Raw genomic sequence first — 19298 nt, 5'->3', positions numbered from 1 at the left:
ATAGAAAATATTTCACTGAATCTCTCTTTCATTTTTGAAACAACATAATTTTTCTTAGAATTTATTAGGAAATTTATAATTTTCTATTTTATATGTATATCTAATTAAAAAGAAAACAGCAACATAAAATAGAGATATTATAATTGGATTAATAATTATTGAAAATTAAAGAAGAAAGGCAAAATTAATTAATGATCCTTTTATCTATAATTTCTCTTTCTACAAATGTACATACTTACTCGCAATAATTCGACAACATACGTAGGTATATATGACCAGCATACATTTTGATACAAGTTTCAGTACATAGCGTGCAAAACCGAAATATACGAAGCCGAAGCTTTCATGACCTAAAAAACTACCTTCTTTTAAAGATAAAAGTACTAAGAGAGGAATAATTCTTCAAAGTCTAAATATCATTAATGTGAGACATTCATATTTTCTTACGAATTATGTTAAATATTGTCTCTTGCAATATTGTTCGACAATCATAATTAATATACATTATTAAAAAAAAAGATGCATCTTATCAAGCAACGTACTTACAGTAGTATAACTTTCCAATGTTAGATCCATAACTTTTCCGGCCGTGATTGGCAATCGTTTTTGCGATCTCAGAATCAGGAATAATAAAATTCGACACTCGCTAATAGATAAATCATACCAAACTGTCTCATATGCCGCATCACTGATAGACCTACTCTGGAAAACAGAAGAAGGTTACAGATTTTTCTAGAGAGATGCAATTACATTTGACCAATACAAAAGTAATATGCTAACCTTAGTGCTTAAATACTCGCCAGCGAAGCAAAAGATGAAAGCTTCTGCACTTACTGCGAGATATGGTATGATAAATTGTGTAAAAATCCCAGATTTATTCTCCATATTCATTTCAAAGGACTATGGAAGATTAAAAATAATTTTAAAAGCTTTTAATATAAAGTTATAATTACTTTTTAAGTTCTCTTTTTAAAATATTATTATATTAAATAACACCTCAAACAAAATTTTATTTGCATTGAAACTTGCAATAAATCTAATATTTAATTAAACAAACTTTTATTGTTTCATATATTAAATAAAGAAATATTTTATATATAGTTGGATAAAATTAATGATAATAATTCTAATATTTTTAATAATAATAATTCTAATAATTTTAATAATAATAATTCTAATAATTTTAATAATAATAATAATTCTAATAATTTTAAAATCTTTTTTTCCAGTAAGAAATATATGCTAAGCAATTTATTACTATTATATTACTAGTAATTAAAATAATTTTACTCACTATTACAATCATAAATCCTAAACAGCAGCTAACAAAACTGTTCCATACGAATTGTAACAAAGCAATGAACGAAAAATAATTCTCGATATTATTCGATAATGATATAATCTTCTGATGTCTCTCGATGAGTGATTTGGTGGAGAACTCCTTAGATTTGAATATAGAAGGAATCTCTTTCAATTCTTGACACATGATATCAATTTGTCCGCTTACATGAAGTACCTCAAAGTAAATAAAATAAAAATAAACTAAGCATTTGGTGGAGAACTCCTTAGATTTGAATATAGAAGGAATCTCTTTCAATTCTTGACACATGATATCGATTTGTCCGCTTACATGAAGTACCTCAAAGTAAATAAAATAAAAATAAACTAAGCAATTTGTTCAAACAAAATTCGATGAGAACTTTAATTAATTTGTTAAAAAAAAATTTAAATATTGTCGCGATTAATGTTTTACCTAAGAAGTATATGTGACATTTAACTAAATAATATAAATTCCTCTCAACTTACTAGCGTTAAGATCAAGGAGTTTAATACCGCGATCGCAATCGCCGTTTCTAACACATGAAAGAACAATCCTAAAACAATGAAGTCGAAAACCGGCGTTTCGTGGGCCTTTAATGGCAACTGTATCTGTATCGGAAACTCTGGGTATTGTCCATCTTTGGAAAATATACGGATACGTGCGTAACTATCGATGAAGTAGAGAACGGTAGCGACAATGTTAACGAATATCATAGCGTTCGAGCAACGATGTGCCAGATTAGCCTTGTTTATCATCACGCACTTGTGTAAATCGGTTGCATCTTTCCAATCATCGTCCATCGCGACCAAAATATCCACAAATATCCTATGATTCAATTTATCGAATCTTACGATATGATGAAACTCTCTCGAAAAATCAATCATACAGAATAATCATTGACTTACTGGCGATTAAACCAAAGACTGATCATTTTCATAAACGTCAGGGTGGAATCCAGAGTAATGCCCAGACCGTCCATCAGTTTGATCAGATTGTCGAAGTCCAGATGCGCGTAAACATACGAGTATTGGAAATATTGTATAGTTAAAAGGGTCGTCATATAAAAGAGCCAACAGAACGTCCCGTACGAGGAGCCGGGCCACATACCGATCACACGGAGACCCATTCTCAACAACGGACTTATAGTACTCATCGGCATAGTTGTGCGTAACGTTACATTGAACCATTACTCCAATCAACTATGCACGTTGTTTCCTCCCGACGAAGTGAACGATGAGAAAAACGATTTTCACTTTTCAAAGGAAACACATGATCGAATCTCTCAGTCGTACTTTACAATATACTCCCCTCCTCGGCATCGCAGAAGAAATAGCAATTTTATAAACTAAAATTACTACGGGGTGAAGAGTGCGGGCAACGATCAATCGTAATTATGTAATCATGCAATATAAACCATAGAACGACGAACTAATGTGATAATAGATCAATGATTATGGGTCTTTGCACACAAAAAATATACATGTACCATTACACAAATAATCATCTTGAAAAGAACAGACACGTAGTCATCATTATTGATAAGCTTAGTTTAAAAAATGGCATTAAAAAGAAAGAAAGCTTTTACGTATTCTTGATGGATTTAAAAATTGGATCTTGCTAAGCCATGCAATAAATTATACAAATAACGCACAGCAATTGTCATTGAATGGTAACCTGACATTTCTCAATAAAGAGAATGAAAAATATTACAGACAAGAAGACTAAAACGTATACATGGAGCGTAGAGATATAATAAAGGTATATTTATAACACAAAGAAAAATATTTAATATGTCATATTATTAAAATATATTTATGTCTATATCCATTCTTTGCATCTATAATAACTATATCGAAAATATTCGAAGATAATTTATGGCAAAGTGTTAGATAAACAATTTAGTACATTGCATGCGATACAAATATATAGGAGGCAGAAACTTTTATTATCTAAAAAATAGATTCGATAAAAAAGACTTGAAAAATTAAGAAATGCATTTGCACTGTGATATCTCACGCTTATAAAATTTTGAAAAGTGAGATTAACAATTTCCTCATAAAAATATAACTCAATCGTTTTTGCAGCTGATCTCAAGATAAATTAAAAATAAAACTGAAAATGTGTGTGACTGTCAGATATATTATATTGTATCGAAATAATTCGTACATTGTATCTAAGTTAATTGATTTATTTTGAAAAGAGTATAACTCAAATCCAAAACATATTTGAATAAAACAAAGCTGCCATAATATATTGCATAAAACAATGATTTATATGCTGCTATTGTTCAAGATACATACATATGTAATTGTTAACGGGGATGATGTATAATATAATAAAAGAGCCATTATGTAATGGCAATTGTAACATTATTGTAACTGCACATATCTTTATCGAACTTATTGTTTTTCATTTGTAAATACTAGTTGCAACTTATTGTTAACCATAAATAAGAAAAAATAAATAATGGTGCATATATAATTTATTATACACACAAATTTGGGATTCAATTAAAAAATTTTGGCGTTCAAGACTTTTCAACATAATAGGACATAAAAACTTTTTGCAATATGCAAAAATGCTGAACTTAAAACTAATACTGAAATTTAAACCATTATTATATCTTTTACTGAAATTCTGTAAAAGAAGACGAATTATCAATCATATTAAAATATATTGTATGTGCATATATTATTATATATTTTTGATATTATATTATTAATTAAAATATGTGTAGATACTTTAATTAATAAATTTGATAACACCTGTTGTTAAAAATTTGCAACAATTTATGCTCTGTAGAAAAATACCTGTTTCGTAAAATCTCATTTGTAATCACAACATAATATTTCTCACAATCAGTATAATTAATCGAGAGGAGAATTTATAATTTTTTATTTTACTTATGCGTTCGATTAAAAAGAAAGGCAATAAATATAGAAGTACAATATTTATTACATTAATTATTGGAAATTAAAAAGAAAAAGGCAAAATTAGTGTTAATTATCTCTTTATCTATGATTTCTCAATCTACAAATGTTACTACTTACGCGATAATTTGACAGATGCATATATATGACCAGCATACATTTTGATATGAATTTCAGTACATTGCGTGCAAAACCGAAATGTACGAAGCCGAAGCTTTCATGACCTAAAAGAGCATTCTTATGAAGATAAGAGTAACAAAAAGAATATTCTTTGAATTCTAAACATCATTAAAAATGATATATTGACATTTTCCTATCAATTATGTTATGTTTTATTGTCTCTTGCAATATTAGTCAATCATAATACTAATATTATTCAAAAAAAGATGATGTTATATCAGGCAACAACTTACAGTAGTAAAACTTTCTAATGTTAAATCCATAACTTTTCCAGCTGTTATCGTCAAACGTTTTTGCGATCTCAGGATCAGGAATAATAAAATTCGGCATTCACTAGTAGATAAATCATACCAAACTGCCTCATATGCCGCATCGCCAATGGATCTACTCTGGAAAAGAAAGATAGGTTATAGATATTGTTCTAAATTAAATAGATTAAATACAATTATATTATATCTGGTCTAATCCAATAGTAGCAAAAGTAATATGCTAACTTTAGTGCTCAAATACTCGCCAGCGAAGCAAAAAACGAGAGCTTCTATAGTTACTGCGAGATATGGCATCATAAATTGTATAAAAATCCCAGATTTACTCTCTATATTCATACCTAAGGACTGTGTAATGAAACATTAAAAATAATTTTTAAAGTTTTTAATATAAAATTATAGTTACCATTTTTTGAAAATAGATGAAAAGGTATCTTTTCAAAGTATTATTATATTACGTGCAGTACAGGACATAATTTTATTCGATTTAAAAGTTAATTAAAATTAATTATATTTTATTAATATTAAAATAATTAATTAAACCATTTTATTATTTCATGTATAGTAAAAAAGTTCTTAATTGGACAATATTAGTACAATAATCATTCGGCATAATTTTAAAATATTTTCTTTTAGTAAGAAATGTACTATACAATTTATTATTATTATATATTAATTAAAATAATTTTACTCACTATTATGACCATGAATCCTAAACAGCAGATAACAAAGCTGTTCCATATGAATTGTAATAAAGCAATGAATGAGAAATAGTTCTCAATATTATTCGACAATGATATAATCTTTTGATGTCTCTCAATGAGCGACTTGGGAGAAAATACCTTAGATTTCAATGTGGAAGAGATTTCTTTCAACTCTTGACACATGATATCGATTTGTCCGCTTACATGAAGTACCTTAAAGCAAAAAAAAATCAAATCAAATCAAATAAGTAATGGGTTTAAACAAGATTCGATGAGAACTTCAATTAATTTGGTAAAAAAAAATTTTAAATATTATCGCAACTAATGTCTTATCTAAAAAGTATGTGACACTCTTAACTAAACAATATAATTCCCTCTTAACTTACCAGCGTTAAGATCAAGGAGTTTAGTATCGCGATCACGGTCGCCGTTTCTAACACATGAAAGAACAACCCTAGGACGACGAATTCGAAAATCGGCGTCTCGTGAACCTCGAACGGGAATTGTACCTGTATCGGAAACTCTCGGTGTTGTCCGTCCTTGGAAATTGTACGGCGACGTACGTGGCTATCGATGAAGTAGAGAACGGTAGCAACGGCATTAACGGATACTATAGCGTTTGAGCAACGATGCGCCAGATTAGCTTTATCCATCATTACACACTGACGCAAATCGGTTGCTCGGTCGTTCCAATCGTCGTCTATCGCGGTCAGAATATCTGCGAATATCCTACAACTCGATTTCTCGAAGATCTCACGAGATGATTGAATTCTCTCGAGAGATCAATCGTGTCGAATGATCATCGAGCTAATCTTACCGGCGGTTAAACCAGAGGCTGATCAGCTTCAGGATCGTCAGGGTGTAATCCAAAGTGAGACCCAGACCGTTCATCAATTTAGTCAGATTGCCGAAATCCAGATGCGCGTAGACATATGAATATTGAAAATACTGCATTATTATGAGGGTCATCATGTAAAAAAGCCACCAAAACGTCCCGTACGAGGAACCGGGCCACATACCGATCGCGCGGAGACCGATTCTCAACAACGGGCTTACAGTACTCATCGACATAGTTGCGCGTAACGTTACATTGAACCATTACTCCAATCGACTGTGCACATTCTTTTCTTCCGACGAAGTGAACGATGCCTCTATTTTTTAAAGGTAATGTACGATCGAATCTCTCTGTCTTACTTTGTAATACGCTCCCCTCTTCGACGTCGCAGAAGTAGCAATTTTATGAACTAAAACTATCACGAGATAGAAGGGCAATGATCAATTGCAATTACGTAATCATGTAATATAAACCGTAGGACGATGAGTTAAATTGCGATAATAGATCAATGATTATCGGTTTTTGCACGCAAGAAAGATATACGTGTATCTTTACATAATAATCATCTTGAAAAGAACAGACACATAGTCAACATTATTAATAAACTTAACTTAAAAGTGGCGTTAAAAAAACGAATGGTGATTTTATGTTCTTGATGGATCTAAAAATTGGATCTCTTGTCTAGTCATGTAATAAATTATACAAATAACGTACAGCAATTGTCATCAAATGATAGACGGACGTTTAGTATATTGAAAGTTTATAAAGAAAATGGAAAATATTACAGACAAGAAGACTAAAGTGTGTACTTCAAACGTAGAGATAATAAAGGTATATTTGTAATATAGAGAAAAGTATTTAATATGTCATATTATTAAAATATATATATTTGTGTCTATCTCCATTCTCTGTCACTGTAATATTTATGTTAAAAATATTTGATGGATAATTTATCGCATCCAAATGCAAAATATTTGATAAAATGTTAGATAGACAATTCCTAATTTAATCCATCGCATGCGATATAAATACATGAAGACAGAAGCTTTTATTATCTAAAAAATTCGATTCGATAAAAAGAATTTAAAAAATTAAAAGTTGCATTTACGCTGTGATATCTCACACTTATGAAATTTGTCAAAGAGAGATTAATAATTTTTCTAGAAATAATTGTCAATCGTTATTAAGATCAATAAAATCACACCAACGTGAACTAACGATAAAACTGAAATTAAAGAGACTCAGATGTACCACATTTTATCGAGCTAATTCATATCTAATAATTAGTTAATTAATTTATTCTGAAAAAGGGGTAACTCGAGTCCTAAACATGTTAGAAAAGAAAATGCAATTATGTTCGCCTTTGAGTGAACACTTTATTATTATAAAATAATTGCTTTAAAATTGTACATTTGTTTCTTAAAAGGCAGTTTCACATCCATTTAATAAGTTTCTTTAAAAAAATTACACACAAAGTTAAAAATATGATATTTATGAGTCGCAAATATAAGGCAGAAAAAAGTGAAAAATGTTTATTATAACTAGATATTGAATATGTTTGTAATACATACGATCCAGTTTTCTTTACCTTTTATTCACATCCTCTTGTTCATGTACTCCCACTCCCATTTCGATAAAATATAAAAATCCAGTGTAGGGAAGCGGACGAACATATTCTTTCATGTCATTGAACTGCATAAAACTGTGTAAAAATGTAAATCGTTTTTAAATTATATAAACTTGTATCATAACCATGTTACATTTTGTGCTAATTTTTAAATATATATTGGACCAATAAAAACCGATACAAAAATCTTCACACTTTTTTTATAAAAAAAGATTATTGCAAAAGAAATTCGCATATCAATCCCGATTAATATTACAAAAAAGCAATAATAAACAATAGTAAGAATTCCTTAAATTGCAGTTTCAAATTACAACGCGAATAGGTACCATAATAAATTAATACAATTGATTATGAAAACCTGCATAGTGCTTGAATATTTATAGAAAATGTGAAGATTAAATTTGACAAAGAAAAGCATGCAATATATATGATTTTTAAAATAATAATGAAATATTAGTGAAAAAAAATGCTAGTGGAAAGTTAAGTAATAATTAGAACTTTGAATAAAAGACTCATAAACAAAACGTATATTTAATGTGCAGACATACCTTTCAAGTTATAATAAACTATATGTTTGTACCTCTTCTTCTTAATAGATTTGCAATATTCTTATTAACATTGAAAATGGAAACTTAGAAAGCTGAGACAAAAAAAGTTCACATTTTATAGGGAAATACAAAATAATTGTTATCACAAACAAAGACAATTGTCTATTTTTAAAAAATATAAAAGTTAATTTACATCAAAATAATTTTATATCTCGTAATTTGTGTAATCAAATTGATCAACAATAATTATCACTTGCTAAACTATCGCAGCCAAGCTAATAGAGAATATACATATATAGCAATCAACATTGCTCTAAACTTAGTACATCGCATTTAATACTGATATGTAAGAAGCTGATGCTTTCATAATCTAAAAAGTTACATGTAATTAATACGGCATATTAAAAAATGTATCTATAAAATATATAATGCCTTACACTTGCAAATCCACTTAACGTCAAATCAATGATTTTTCCTGCAGTGATCGTTAATCGTTTTTGACATCTTAACATCATGAACAATAAAATACGATTGTCATTTGGAGACACATTGTACCAAAGTGATTCGTAAATTGCATCGCTAATCGACATACTCTGAAAGCAGGATAAATCATGTCAAACATGTATATAATAATAAAATAAATAACGTAAATAGAAAATAATAGATATTTAAAACTTGTCGTAGTAAAAGCTCTTTTACATACCTTGGCACTCAAAAATTCTCCAGCATAGCAAAATATGAAAGCTTCTAGAGTTATTGCAATATAATAATTTACAGACTTGATCAAAGTCGATATATCTTTAGTGGTATTAATAGTCTACAATAAAATAAATAAGAAGTCATCTTCTTCTAAAAAGTGAAAAAGGAATCAAAGTTACTCACAATTATAATCAAAAAACCAGTACAACAAATAACCAATGTATTCCATAGAATTTGCATCAGTGCAATTTCAGTATAAAGATTTTCAATATTTTCCGATAAAGCAATGATTCTTTGATGTTTGCAGATGAGGTCTCTAATAATAATTACAAATGTATTATGATCGTAATTGTGTTGGGAAATTTCGGCTAAATCTTGTCGCATAATATCGATTTGACCACTTACATGAAGTATCTAGAAATACGAAATAATTTTTATCGGAAGTAATATTGTAAGTAAAAATATCTTGCTATTCATTTAATATCATTCTGAAATTTATTGCAATTTTTAATTTCCGTAAAAACAATTATTTTAAAAGTACCAATGTGACAAGCAATGCATCCATCAAACCAACTACAAAAGCTATGATCAAATCATAAATAAACTGTCCAATTAGAAAACACTCGAAAATTGGTGATTCGCTGACATCGAAAGGAAATTCCATTTTTAAAGGGAGTTCTCGAGAACTATTGTTAATTCGATTGGCATCGTTCATCGATTGCAACAAATGCTCGCCGATCGAAAGAAAAAATGCACCGATGCCATTTACAGTGAACACTATGTTGGAAAAACGACGCGACAGATCTGCCATGGTCATCATCGTGGACATATACGAACCGTTGACAATGCAATCTTTCCAATCTTCATCCATATCTTTCATAATACGATAAAATATTCTGCAGATAGCAATAAATATAAAGCACTCTATGTATTAATATATTTTTCGCATGTGTACAAGCCACGAATAAATTTGCACATGTAATTTTATTTAAAAGATAATAATGAATATTTTCGTATTTTCATTCATGCCTCATGCGTCAACATTAATAGCAATTTTTTAATTTTATTGATTACAGTTTACATCATTTGTTTTACAATAAAACACACTTACCGGCGATTCCACCACAAAACAAGAAGTTTAAAAAAGGCGAGAGTATATGCCAAAGTGAGACTAAGACAATCCATAAGAAGCCAAACATCGTTTATTTCAAGATGTCCGAGCACGTACGCATATTGATAATATTGCACTATTACTATCGACGTCATGTAACTAAACCAATAGAAAGTCGCGTAAGTCGAATCCGGCCACAAACCGATAAAACGGAGACCGATTTCGACCGAGCGGCTGATGGTGTTCGCACGTTTCATTGTTCTTTGTTAAACACTGAACTATTGTCTCAACAAATCCACCAGAATGGAAATTCGAATTCAGTGAGAATAAAGTACACGTGAATATTTTTCAACATGTTCTGCATGATAACTAAAGCATTAAATAGTCTTGGCAAAAACGATAAACCGCAAGCTATTTTGAACGTAATCAATCATAATTATACTTTATATTCTTCATCGCATTAGATCTCTATCTACAGCCTTTTAGCTCAAATCACTTTGTTATGCCTATCGATCAACATCCTTAATATTGGTGCAGAAGAATCATAAAGAGAAGTTTTGTCAGAAATATTTCTGAACTCTTGGCATATAATGTCGATTTGTCCGCTTGCGTGAAGTACCTAAAATTTACTTAATATTCTGCAAAGATTCCAATGACGTATTATACATAAATAAATATTTTTGCCATAAACTTATATGTTATATTCTTGGTATATGTACACAAGAGATCTTAAATATATTTTACAATATTATTAATATTTCTTAACTTTCTTAATATTTTTAATTATATTTTTAATTATTATGCAATAAAATTTCTCAAAAAATCTACGTAAATTCTATGTAAATTTGTATGTAAAAGGATTTTATAAAATATGTAATTTGCAATATATTGAAATTGAAATTTCTACGATATAGATTCTATTGTCAGACTTCAATACAGGTCACAAATAGTTTTTATTAAATATAATTCTGATAAAAGATAGAAGATTCGAAATATATTCGAAATATAGGACGTGGAAAAATTACCAAAGTAAAGATCAATCCGTTTAGAATAGCGACTGCGCACACATGTAACATTGTATGTATAAACAGAATTACTACGAGCAGCTCGAAAATAGGCGATTGCTCATATTCAAAAGGAAGTTGTATCTTGATAGGAAGTTGCCGCAGAGTATCATTGTAATCGTCGACTAGAGAGACAAAATGAATCGCATAATCGCTCAAAACATAAAGTACTCCAGCAATTGCATTGAAACTCAACATAGCGTTAGAACAGAAATGTGATATACTGGCTTTAATTGTCATCACATAAAAATGCTGTTCAACATTGACGCACTCGTGCCAATCGTTATCCACAGCTATTAGAATTTTATGGAGAACTCTGCAATATGTGACACTAATTGATTCGATATATGGAACGAAGATACTAGTCTTTTTATAAAAAAAATATAAACATTGAATTTTTAAGAATTAGATTATGATATTAAAAGTCATTCACTTTGATCATACACATATGCATGCATGCACACACAAAAAAGCTTCACAATAATGCATGTTAGAAAATTAAAGAATGTTTTCTCACGAACATAATGATTGAATAAACCAATATCACATAATATCTTACCGACGATGTATCCAAAGACTGATCATTTTAAATAACGTTAAAGTATAATCTAAGGTCGCAGGCAAGCTATCCACGAGATCCGATAACTCGTTCATCTTTAAATGTTCCATTACGTACAGATATTGAAAATATTGTATTATCAGCATGCTCGACATAAACATGAGCCATTAAATAGCTGAGTATGGTACGTCCGGCCACATACCAAGCAATCGAAGGCCGATTTTCAGCGACGGACTGATGGTAGTTGTCGCTATCATTCGTCAATATTTTTATAAACGCGATGAAATAAGAATCAGTATAGGCGATACATTTGTCTGAGTACGAGACAAAACTGAGAAAGCATTGTCCATTTCTCCGAGTTCATCCCCACACGGTGTATCCCCATTCAAGTGTAGATCAATCGCGCTATTATGCATCGCATAATAATCAAAATAGCTCCTGTTTTTTCCGTAATTACCTGTATGGTAATATTCTATTCTAATTCCATTATTGAAGCCAATAATGCGTAGGTACTCTTATATGAAGAAGCGAAAATATTGTGAATAAATTGCTAGATTTTTCATAATTTCTCCTGTCTTATTATACGATATGTTTGCAACGAATGTTCGTCGCATTTTCTACATGAAGATAGTTTAACGACAATTTGATTGGACAATCGCGCATTATTCTAACTAAATATTTTAAACGAACGGAACTAAATTGTAGTGAGTTTTTTTAAAGAGAGATAAGTAAGCAAAAACATTGTATTTCTGTGCTTGAAATCGATTTGCACAATGGTGAGTATTTTTCTTTAATAATCCAAGAAACGTTATTATGCCGAACGCAAATGGAAAAAGTTTTAAAAATAAAAAGTTTGAGTCATTTGGTCAAATAAGAAAAGTTTAGTTGCAAGTACACGCAACAAAATACATATGCCGTACAAATTAAACGCAGATCTTTTAGTGAAGATTCAATGATCTATTTGTCGCAATTTAGATCAACATTTTTCTACAACTTAAAAATTATACAATATAGAAAAAGCAATTATATATATATATATATATATATATATATATATATATATACATATATATATATATATACATATATATATTATTTTGTATTAAATGTGTAATGCTAATTTTTATGTTATTAATATAAAAATCGTTCAATAACGGATAATTTAATTATATAAGATTCGTCCATCTATATTAACTTTATTAAGTCTTACTGTTTTATCAATATTATATATTATATGTGATTAACCGATGCAAGAAATATGTTTTCATGAGTCAATTATTTTGAATTTCAATACATAGCGTGTAATACTGAAATGTATGACGCCGAAGCTTTCATGACCTGAAAAAATTATTCTTACCAAATATCTAATGAGAGAAGCACATTTTTTAACATCTATATACATCTCATTAATGTGATATATACATGTGTGGGTTTAGTTTTAAGAACATTAACATATTTATAATATTTATGATTATTGGATTTATGCGATGTATCTCTGTATAAATAATTTAGATTAATTATCTAATATTTAAAATTCATTAAAATCTTACAGTCGTGAAACTTTCCAAAGTCAAATCCATAACTTTTCCGGCTGTGATCGTCAATTGTTTTTGGGATCTAACGATTATGAGCAATAAAATTTGGCATTCATTGGTGGACAATTCGTACCAATGTATCTCGTATACCGCATCGCCGATAGATCTGCTCTGAGAAAGAAAAAGTAGTTGTGGATTAAAATGCAATACGACAATAGAAACATCACACTGAATACAAGAAACGTGCAATCACATAACTTTAACATAAAATTAACAAATACTTTTATTTATGTGTTACAGAGAATATAAACACTCGCATCCATTAAAAACAAGAGGATGATGCTAACCTTAGAACTCAAATATTCGCCAGCAAAACAAAAAACGAAAGCTTCTAACGTTACAGCGACATATGGAATAATGGATTGTATTAATATTCCGGATTTACCTTCTATATCTGTGCCTAGAGACTGCATAAAAATGGTACGTTAAATTATATTAATAAAAAAAATCCTAATATCACGCATGAGATTATGCTTTTAATTTAACATATATATTCTACATACATTTGAGATTTTGCAAGGACAGAATTCCAATGTCACAAAAAAAGGAATAATACATTATTCTCTAAAATGTTACTATAAATATTACATGAGATATCTCTCTCTTCGAAATTGTTTCGTGTAAATTATTTGAAATTATTTTCATTCCGAATAATTTAAGGCGATCAAATAAAGTAAATATATCAAATATAATTTAATAAAATGAGTGATATTCTGTGCAAGTAAGAAGCAAATTGATTCTTAGAAAAACTCATTGGTTTCTCTCTGTAAGCAAAGAAGCCTTACTCACTATTATAATCATGAATCCTATAGAGCAGATAACTATGGTATTCCATACAAACTGTATCAGTGCAACGAAGGAGAAAAAGTTATCAATATTGTTGGATAAAGCTATAATCTTCTGATGTCTTTCGATGAGTAATCTTGTGGCTGATGGATGAGATTTTTTCGTGGAGGAAATTTCTCTCAATTCCTGGCACATAATATCAATCTGGCCACTCACGTGAAGTATCTCGAAATAGGAAAACTGAAGGTTTAAGAAAAGCTCACGAAATTTAAGAGACATGTTATTTGATAGATCAAGGACCACACGTTTTACAACATGTTTTAACGAGATAGCTTCATGGAAACAATTATCTAATGATCTTTTAAGCAGTTTTACATTCCTTTTGACTTACAAGTGCCAGGATGAGAGAATTCAGCATCGCGATTACGGTCGCCGTCTCCCATACATGAAAGAAGGTTGCTAGATAGATGAGCTCGAAGATTGGCGAGTCCGAGGCTTGGTCGAACGGGAACTGCATCTGTACCGGAAACTCCCGAGGTTCTTCGCCGGCAGAGATTATACGATGACTCAAGTAGTTTCCCACAAAATAGAAGATAGTGGACAAACTATTTAGGATCATCATAGCTTTGGAACATCGATGAGCTAGATTAGCTTTGCTTGTCATCACGCACACGTGCGAATCCGTGACCTGGTTGTTCCAGTCATCTTCCATGGCATCCAAGATATCCGAAAATATTCTGCAAACGACTTCACTCGTTTCCAATAATGCAATCTAGATATCGACGTCGATCGTGGCCCTTACCGTCGATTGTGCCAGAGACTCAGCAGCTTTAAAAACGTCAGAGTGTAATCTAGAGTGACGCTCAGACCGTCCATTAGCTTGGAGAAATCGTTCATATTCAGATGCACAAAAACGTAGGAGTATTGAAAGTATTGCATGACGAGGAGGGTAGCCATGTAAAAGAGCCAGAGATGCGTTCCGTATGAGGAGCCGGGCCACATACCGATGAAACCAAGACCGATCTTTAGCGATAGACTTATAGTGCTCGTCGACATAATTACAATTCACGCATTTATCGAAACGCGGTTTTTCAACCAAATTGTGCGCTGTTGTTGCTCTTAATCTCAACTGAATTGAAAGAAAAATCTTGCGCGGTAAAGAAAAGAGCGACGTTTTTTTTACCCTAACCTCGCGCAAAGTTTGCAATTTCATAGGAAGTAAAATTATACACGCAACATCGATCAATTGTAATTAACTATCGCGCGATGCGACAACGACGTATGCATGAAGAGCTAAGTTGCGATGACAGATGATTATAGGTTTTCTCGCGCTCGAAAAAAGTATACACGTGAAAAATATCAATCGTCAATTCTAACAAAATGCAAAAAGTAATATCTCATTTTCTTTAATAATGCAATTGCAGCCCTCCAATATGCATCGTACATAGGAAAAAACAATTACGAATAAAAATTAGACTTGATAGAAATGGTCAGTTGATGAAAGTTGGACATATTAATTGGTTGAATATTAGCTCCATATTAACGAAAAAAATATCGCTTTTGCAGAGAAAGTGATGAGAGAACAGGAGATAAAATTTTTAGTCTAAAGTTTGTAAGCGAATACGTATGGGAAAAATATATTGTACGTATAAATGTATATATACTTAATATTACACTATTAATTAAAATTTATATGTAAATACTTTATTAATAATTCTGATGACACTTTATTGTCTCTTTCTAAAAGTTTACGATAATTTGTATTCAAATAATAAAAAATATTACACTGAATCTCTCTTTCATTTTTGAAACAACATAATTTTTCTTAGAATTTATTAGGAAATTTATAATTTTCTATTTTATATGTATATCTAATTAAAAAGAAAACAGCAACATAAAATAGAGATATTATAATTGGATTAATAATTATTGAAAATTAAAGAAGAAAGGCAAAATTAATTAATGATCCTTTTATCTATAATTTCTCTTTCTACAAATGTACATACTTACTCGCAATAATTCGACAACATACGTAGGTATATATGACCAGCATACATTTTGATACAAGTTTCAGTACATGGCGTGCAAAACCGAAATATACGAAGCCGAAGCTTTCATGACCTAAAAAACTACCTTCTTTTAAAGATAAAAGTACTAAGAGAGGAATAATTCTTCAAAGTCTAAATATCATTAATGTGAGACATTCATATTTTCTTACGAATTATGTTAAATATTGTCTCTTGCAATATTGTTCGACAATCATAATTAATATACATTATTAAAAAAAAGATGCATCTTATCAAGCAACGTACTTACAGTAGTATAACTTTCCAATGTTAGATCCATAACTTTTCCGGCCGTGATTGGCAGTCGTTTTTGCGATCTCAGAATCAGGAATAATAAAATTCGACACTCGCTAATAGATAAATCATACCAAACTGTCTCATATGCCGCATCACTGATAGACCTACTCTGGAAAACAGAAGAAGGTTACAGATTTTTCTAGAGAGATGCAATTACATTTGACCAATACAAAAGTAATATGCTAACCTTAGTGCTTAAATACTCGCCAGCGAAGCAAAAGATGAAAGCTTCTGCACTTACTGCGAGATATGGTATGATAAATTGTGTAAAAACCCCAGATTTATTCTCCATATTCGTATCAAAGGACTATGGAAGATTAAAAATAATTTTAAAAGCTTTTAATATAAAGTTATAATTACTTTTTAAGTTCTCTTTTTAAAATATTATTATATTAAATAACACCTCAAACAAAATTTCATTTGGATTGAAACTTGCAATAAATCTAATATTTAATTAAACAAACTTTTATTGTTTCATATATTAAATAAAGAAATATTTTATATATAGTTGGATAAAATTAATGATAATAATTCTAATATTTTTAATAATAATAATTCTAATAATTTTAATAATAATAATTCTAATAATTTTAATAATAATAATAATTCTAATAATTTTAAAATCTTTTTTTCCAGTAAGAAATATATGCTAAGCAATTTATTACTATTATATTACTAGTAATTAAAATAATTTTACTCACTATTACAATCATAAATCCTAAACAGCAGCTAACAAAACTGTTCCATACGAATTGTAACAAAGCAATGAACGAAAAATAATTCTCGATATTATTCGATAATGATATAATCTTCTGATGTCTCTCGATGAGTGATTTGGTGGAGAACTCCTTAGATTTGAATATAGAAGGAATCTCTTTCAATTCTTGACACATGATATCGATTTGTCCGCTTACATGAAGTACCTCAAAGTAAATAAAATAAAAATAAACTAAGCAATTTGTTCAAACAAAATTCGATGAGAACTTTAATTAATTTGTTAAAAAAAAATTTAAATATTGTCGCGATTAATGTTTTACCTAAGAAGTATATGTGACATTTAACTAAATAATATAAATTCCTCTCAACTTACTAGCGTTAAGATCAAGGAGTTTAATACCGCGATCGCAATCGCCGTTTCTAACACATGAAAGAACAATCCTAAAACAATGAAGTCGAAAACCGGCGTTTCGTGGGCCTTTAATGGCAACTGTATCTGTATCGGAAACTCTGGGTATTGTCCATCTTTGGAAAATATACGGATACGTGCGTAACTATCGATGAAGTAGAGAACGGTAGCGACAATGTTAACGAATATCATAGCGTTCGAGCAACGATGTGCCAGATTAGCCTTGTTTATCATCACGCACTTGTGTAAATCGGTTGCATCTTTCCAATCATCGTCCATCGCGACCAAAATATCCACAAATATCCTATGATTCAATTTATCGAATCTTACGATATGATGAAACTCTCTCGAAAAATCAATCATACAGAATAATCATTGACTTACTGGCGATTAAACCAAAGACTGATCATTTTCATAAACGTCAGGGTGGAATCCAGAGTAATGCCCAGACCGTCCATCAGTTTGATCAGATTGTCGAAGTCCAGATGCGCGTAAACATACGAGTATTGGAAATATTGTATAGTTAAAAGGGTCGTCATATAAAAGAGCCAACAGAACGTCCCGTACGAGGAGCCGGGCCACATACCGATCACACGGAGACCCATTCTCAACAATGGACTTATAGTACTCATCGGCATAGTTGTGCGTAACGTTACATTGAACCATTACTCCAATCAACTATGCACGTTGTTTCTTCCCGACGAAGTGAACGATGAGAAAAACGATTTTCACTTTTCAAAGGAAACACATGATCGAATCTCTCAGTCGTACTTTACAATATACTCCCCTCCTCGGCATCGCAGAAGAAATAGCAATTTTATAAACTAAAATTACTACGGGGTGAAGAGTGCGGGCAACGATCAATCGTAATTATGTATTCATGCAATATAAACCATAGAACGACGAACTAATGTGATAATAGATCAATGATTATGGGTCTTTGCACACAAAAAATATACATGTACCATTACACAAATAATCATCTTGAAAAGAACAGACACGTAGTCATCATTATTGATAAGCTTAGTTTAAAAAATGGCATTAAAAAGAAAGAAAGCTTTTACGTATTCTTGATGGATTTAAAAATTGGATCTTGCTAAGCCATGCAATAAATTATACAAATAACGCACAGCAATTGTCATTGAATGGTAACCTGACATTTCTCAATAAAGAGAATGAAAAATATTACAGACAAGAAGACTAAAACGTATACATGGAGCGTAGAGATATAATAAAGGTATATTTATAACATAAAGAAAAATATTTAATATGTCATATTATTAAAATATATTTACGTCTATATCCATTCTTTGCATCTGTAATAACTATATCGAAAATATTCGAAGATAATTTATGGCAAAGTGTTAGATAAACAATTTAGTACATTGCATGCGATACAAATATATAGGAGGCAGAAACTTTTATTATCTAAAAAATAGATTCGATAAAAAAGACTTGAAAAATTAAGAAATGCATTTGCACTGTGATATCTCACGCTTATAAAATTTTGAAAAGTGAGATTAACAATTTCCTCATAAAAATATAACTCAATCGTTTTTGCAGCTGATCTCAAGATAAATTAAA

At 30.2% G+C, this 19298-nt stretch overlaps 4 protein-coding genes, 1 long non-coding RNA gene and 1 pseudogene across 7 annotated transcripts; 1 reads left to right on the top strand and 5 right to left on the bottom strand.

The window, feature by feature from the left end:
- Positions 1 to 29: 29 nt before the first annotated feature.
- On the bottom strand, positions 30 to 2531 carry LOC145968935 (odorant receptor 13a-like). Its single transcript, XM_083094827.1, has 6 exons — positions 2227 to 2531; positions 1807 to 2146; positions 1295 to 1516; positions 781 to 900; positions 547 to 702; positions 30 to 350 (listed from the first exon to the last, which is right to left on the bottom strand). Exons 1-6 carry the CDS (start codon positions 2478 to 2480, stop codon positions 300 to 302), a joined length of 1143 nt encoding a protein of 380 aa, XP_082950953.1. The 5' UTR covers positions 2481 to 2531; the 3' UTR covers positions 30 to 299.
- Positions 2532 to 4335: 1804 nt separating this feature from the next.
- LOC145968946 (odorant receptor 22c-like) lies at positions 4336 to 6546 on the bottom strand. The gene is made up of 6 exons (XM_083094837.1): positions 6219 to 6546; positions 5788 to 6130; positions 5393 to 5614; positions 4926 to 5045; positions 4665 to 4820; positions 4336 to 4475 (listed from the first exon to the last, which is right to left on the bottom strand). The coding sequence occupies exons 1-6, from the start codon at positions 6470 to 6472 to the stop codon at positions 4425 to 4427; spliced, it is 1146 nt and encodes a 381-aa protein (XP_082950963.1). The 5' UTR covers positions 6473 to 6546; the 3' UTR covers positions 4336 to 4424.
- Positions 6547 to 8730: 2184 nt separating this feature from the next.
- Positions 8731 to 15530, bottom strand: LOC145968922 (odorant receptor 82a-like). Of its 2 annotated transcripts, XM_083094811.1 has the most exons (9): positions 15028 to 15530; positions 14617 to 14962; positions 14229 to 14450; positions 13727 to 13846; positions 13395 to 13550; positions 9294 to 9524; positions 9115 to 9228; positions 8849 to 9004; positions 8731 to 8781 (listed from the first exon to the last, which is right to left on the bottom strand). In XM_083094811.1, the coding sequence occupies exons 1-9, from the start codon at positions 15279 to 15281 to the stop codon at positions 8731 to 8733; spliced, it is 1650 nt and encodes a 549-aa protein (XP_082950937.1). In that variant the 5' UTR covers positions 15282 to 15530. The 2 variants fall into 2 exon arrangements, 1 of the variants encoding a protein (XP_082950937.1); XR_014437925.1 differs by lacking the exons at positions 8731 to 8781; positions 8849 to 9004; positions 9115 to 9228; ... (3 more) ...; positions 14617 to 14962; positions 15028 to 15530 and adding an exon at positions 13638 to 13689 and having other exon boundaries at positions 13470 to 13550.
- On the bottom strand, positions 10709 to 12101 carry LOC145968942 (uncharacterized; annotated as a pseudogene).
- On the top strand, positions 13444 to 15860 carry LOC145968947 (uncharacterized). 2 transcript variants are annotated; one of them, XR_014437927.1, is made up of 3 exons: positions 13444 to 13567; positions 13680 to 13859; positions 14252 to 15860. It is a non-coding gene; the product is annotated as an uncharacterized LOC145968947 (long non-coding RNA). The 2 variants fall into 2 exon arrangements; XR_014437926.1 differs by having other exon boundaries at positions 13445 to 13564; positions 14252 to 15859.
- A 242-nt stretch (positions 15861 to 16102) lies between these two features.
- On the bottom strand, positions 16103 to 18401 carry LOC145968938 (odorant receptor 13a-like). The gene is made up of 6 exons (XM_083094830.1): positions 18099 to 18401; positions 17679 to 18018; positions 17290 to 17511; positions 16776 to 16895; positions 16542 to 16697; positions 16103 to 16346 (listed from the first exon to the last, which is right to left on the bottom strand). Exons 1-6 carry the CDS (start codon positions 18350 to 18352, stop codon positions 16296 to 16298), a joined length of 1143 nt encoding a protein of 380 aa, XP_082950956.1. The 5' UTR covers positions 18353 to 18401; the 3' UTR covers positions 16103 to 16295.
- Positions 18402 to 19298: the final 897 nt, after the last annotated feature.

The sequence above is a fragment of the Camponotus vicinus genome, unplaced genomic scaffold, assembly GCF_025532165.1.
Source record: "Camponotus vicinus isolate PSW18456_S1 unplaced genomic scaffold, iyCamVici1.0 SCAF_3, whole genome shotgun sequence".
NCBI lineage: Eukaryota > Metazoa > Arthropoda > Insecta > Hymenoptera > Formicidae > Camponotus > Camponotus vicinus.
This window is presented reverse-complemented; position numbering and strand designations above follow the sequence as displayed.

Bases quoted from the DNA above. Each gene is read 5' to 3' on its own strand.
- LOC145968935 (XM_083094827.1), bottom strand. From the start codon at position 2,480: ATGCCGATGAGTACTATAAGTCCGTTGTTGAGAATGGGTCTCCGTGTG. The intron at 1,517-1,806 runs GTAAGTTGAGAG...ATTTACTTTGAG, and splicing joins ACTCCTTGATCTTAACGCTA to GTACTTCATGTAAGCGGACA. The intron at 901-1,294 runs GTGAGTAAAATT...AATCTTCCATAG, and splicing joins TAGGATTTATGATTGTAATA to TCCTTTGAAATGAATATGGA.
- LOC145968946 (XM_083094837.1), bottom strand. From the start codon at position 6,472: ATGTCGATGAGTACTGTAAGCCCGTTGTTGAGAATCGGTCTCCGCGCG. The intron at 5,046-5,392 runs GTGAGTAAAATT...TTCATTACACAG, and splicing joins TAGGATTCATGGTCATAATA to TCCTTAGGTATGAATATAGA. The intron at 4,476-4,664 runs GTAAGTTGTTGC...ATGCTCTTTTAG, and splicing joins CATTAGAAAGTTTTACTACT to GTCATGAAAGCTTCGGCTTC.
- LOC145968922 (XM_083094811.1), bottom strand. From the start codon at position 15,281: ATGTCGACGAGCACTATAAGTCTATCGCTAAAGATCGGTCTTGGTTTC. The intron at 13,847-14,228 runs GTGAGTAAGGCT...ATTTTTATGCAG, and splicing joins TAGGATTCATGATTATAATA to TCTCTAGGCACAGATATAGA. The intron at 9,005-9,114 runs GTATGTAAAAGA...TCCTGCTTTCAG, and splicing joins GAGAATTTTTGAGTGCCAAG to AGTATGTCGATTAGCGATGC.
- LOC145968938 (XM_083094830.1), bottom strand. From the start codon at position 18,352: ATGCCGATGAGTACTATAAGTCCATTGTTGAGAATGGGTCTCCGTGTG. The intron at 17,512-17,678 runs GTAAGTTGAGAG...ATTTACTTTGAG, and splicing joins ACTCCTTGATCTTAACGCTA to GTACTTCATGTAAGCGGACA. The intron at 16,896-17,289 runs GTGAGTAAAATT...AATCTTCCATAG, and splicing joins TAGGATTTATGATTGTAATA to TCCTTTGATACGAATATGGA.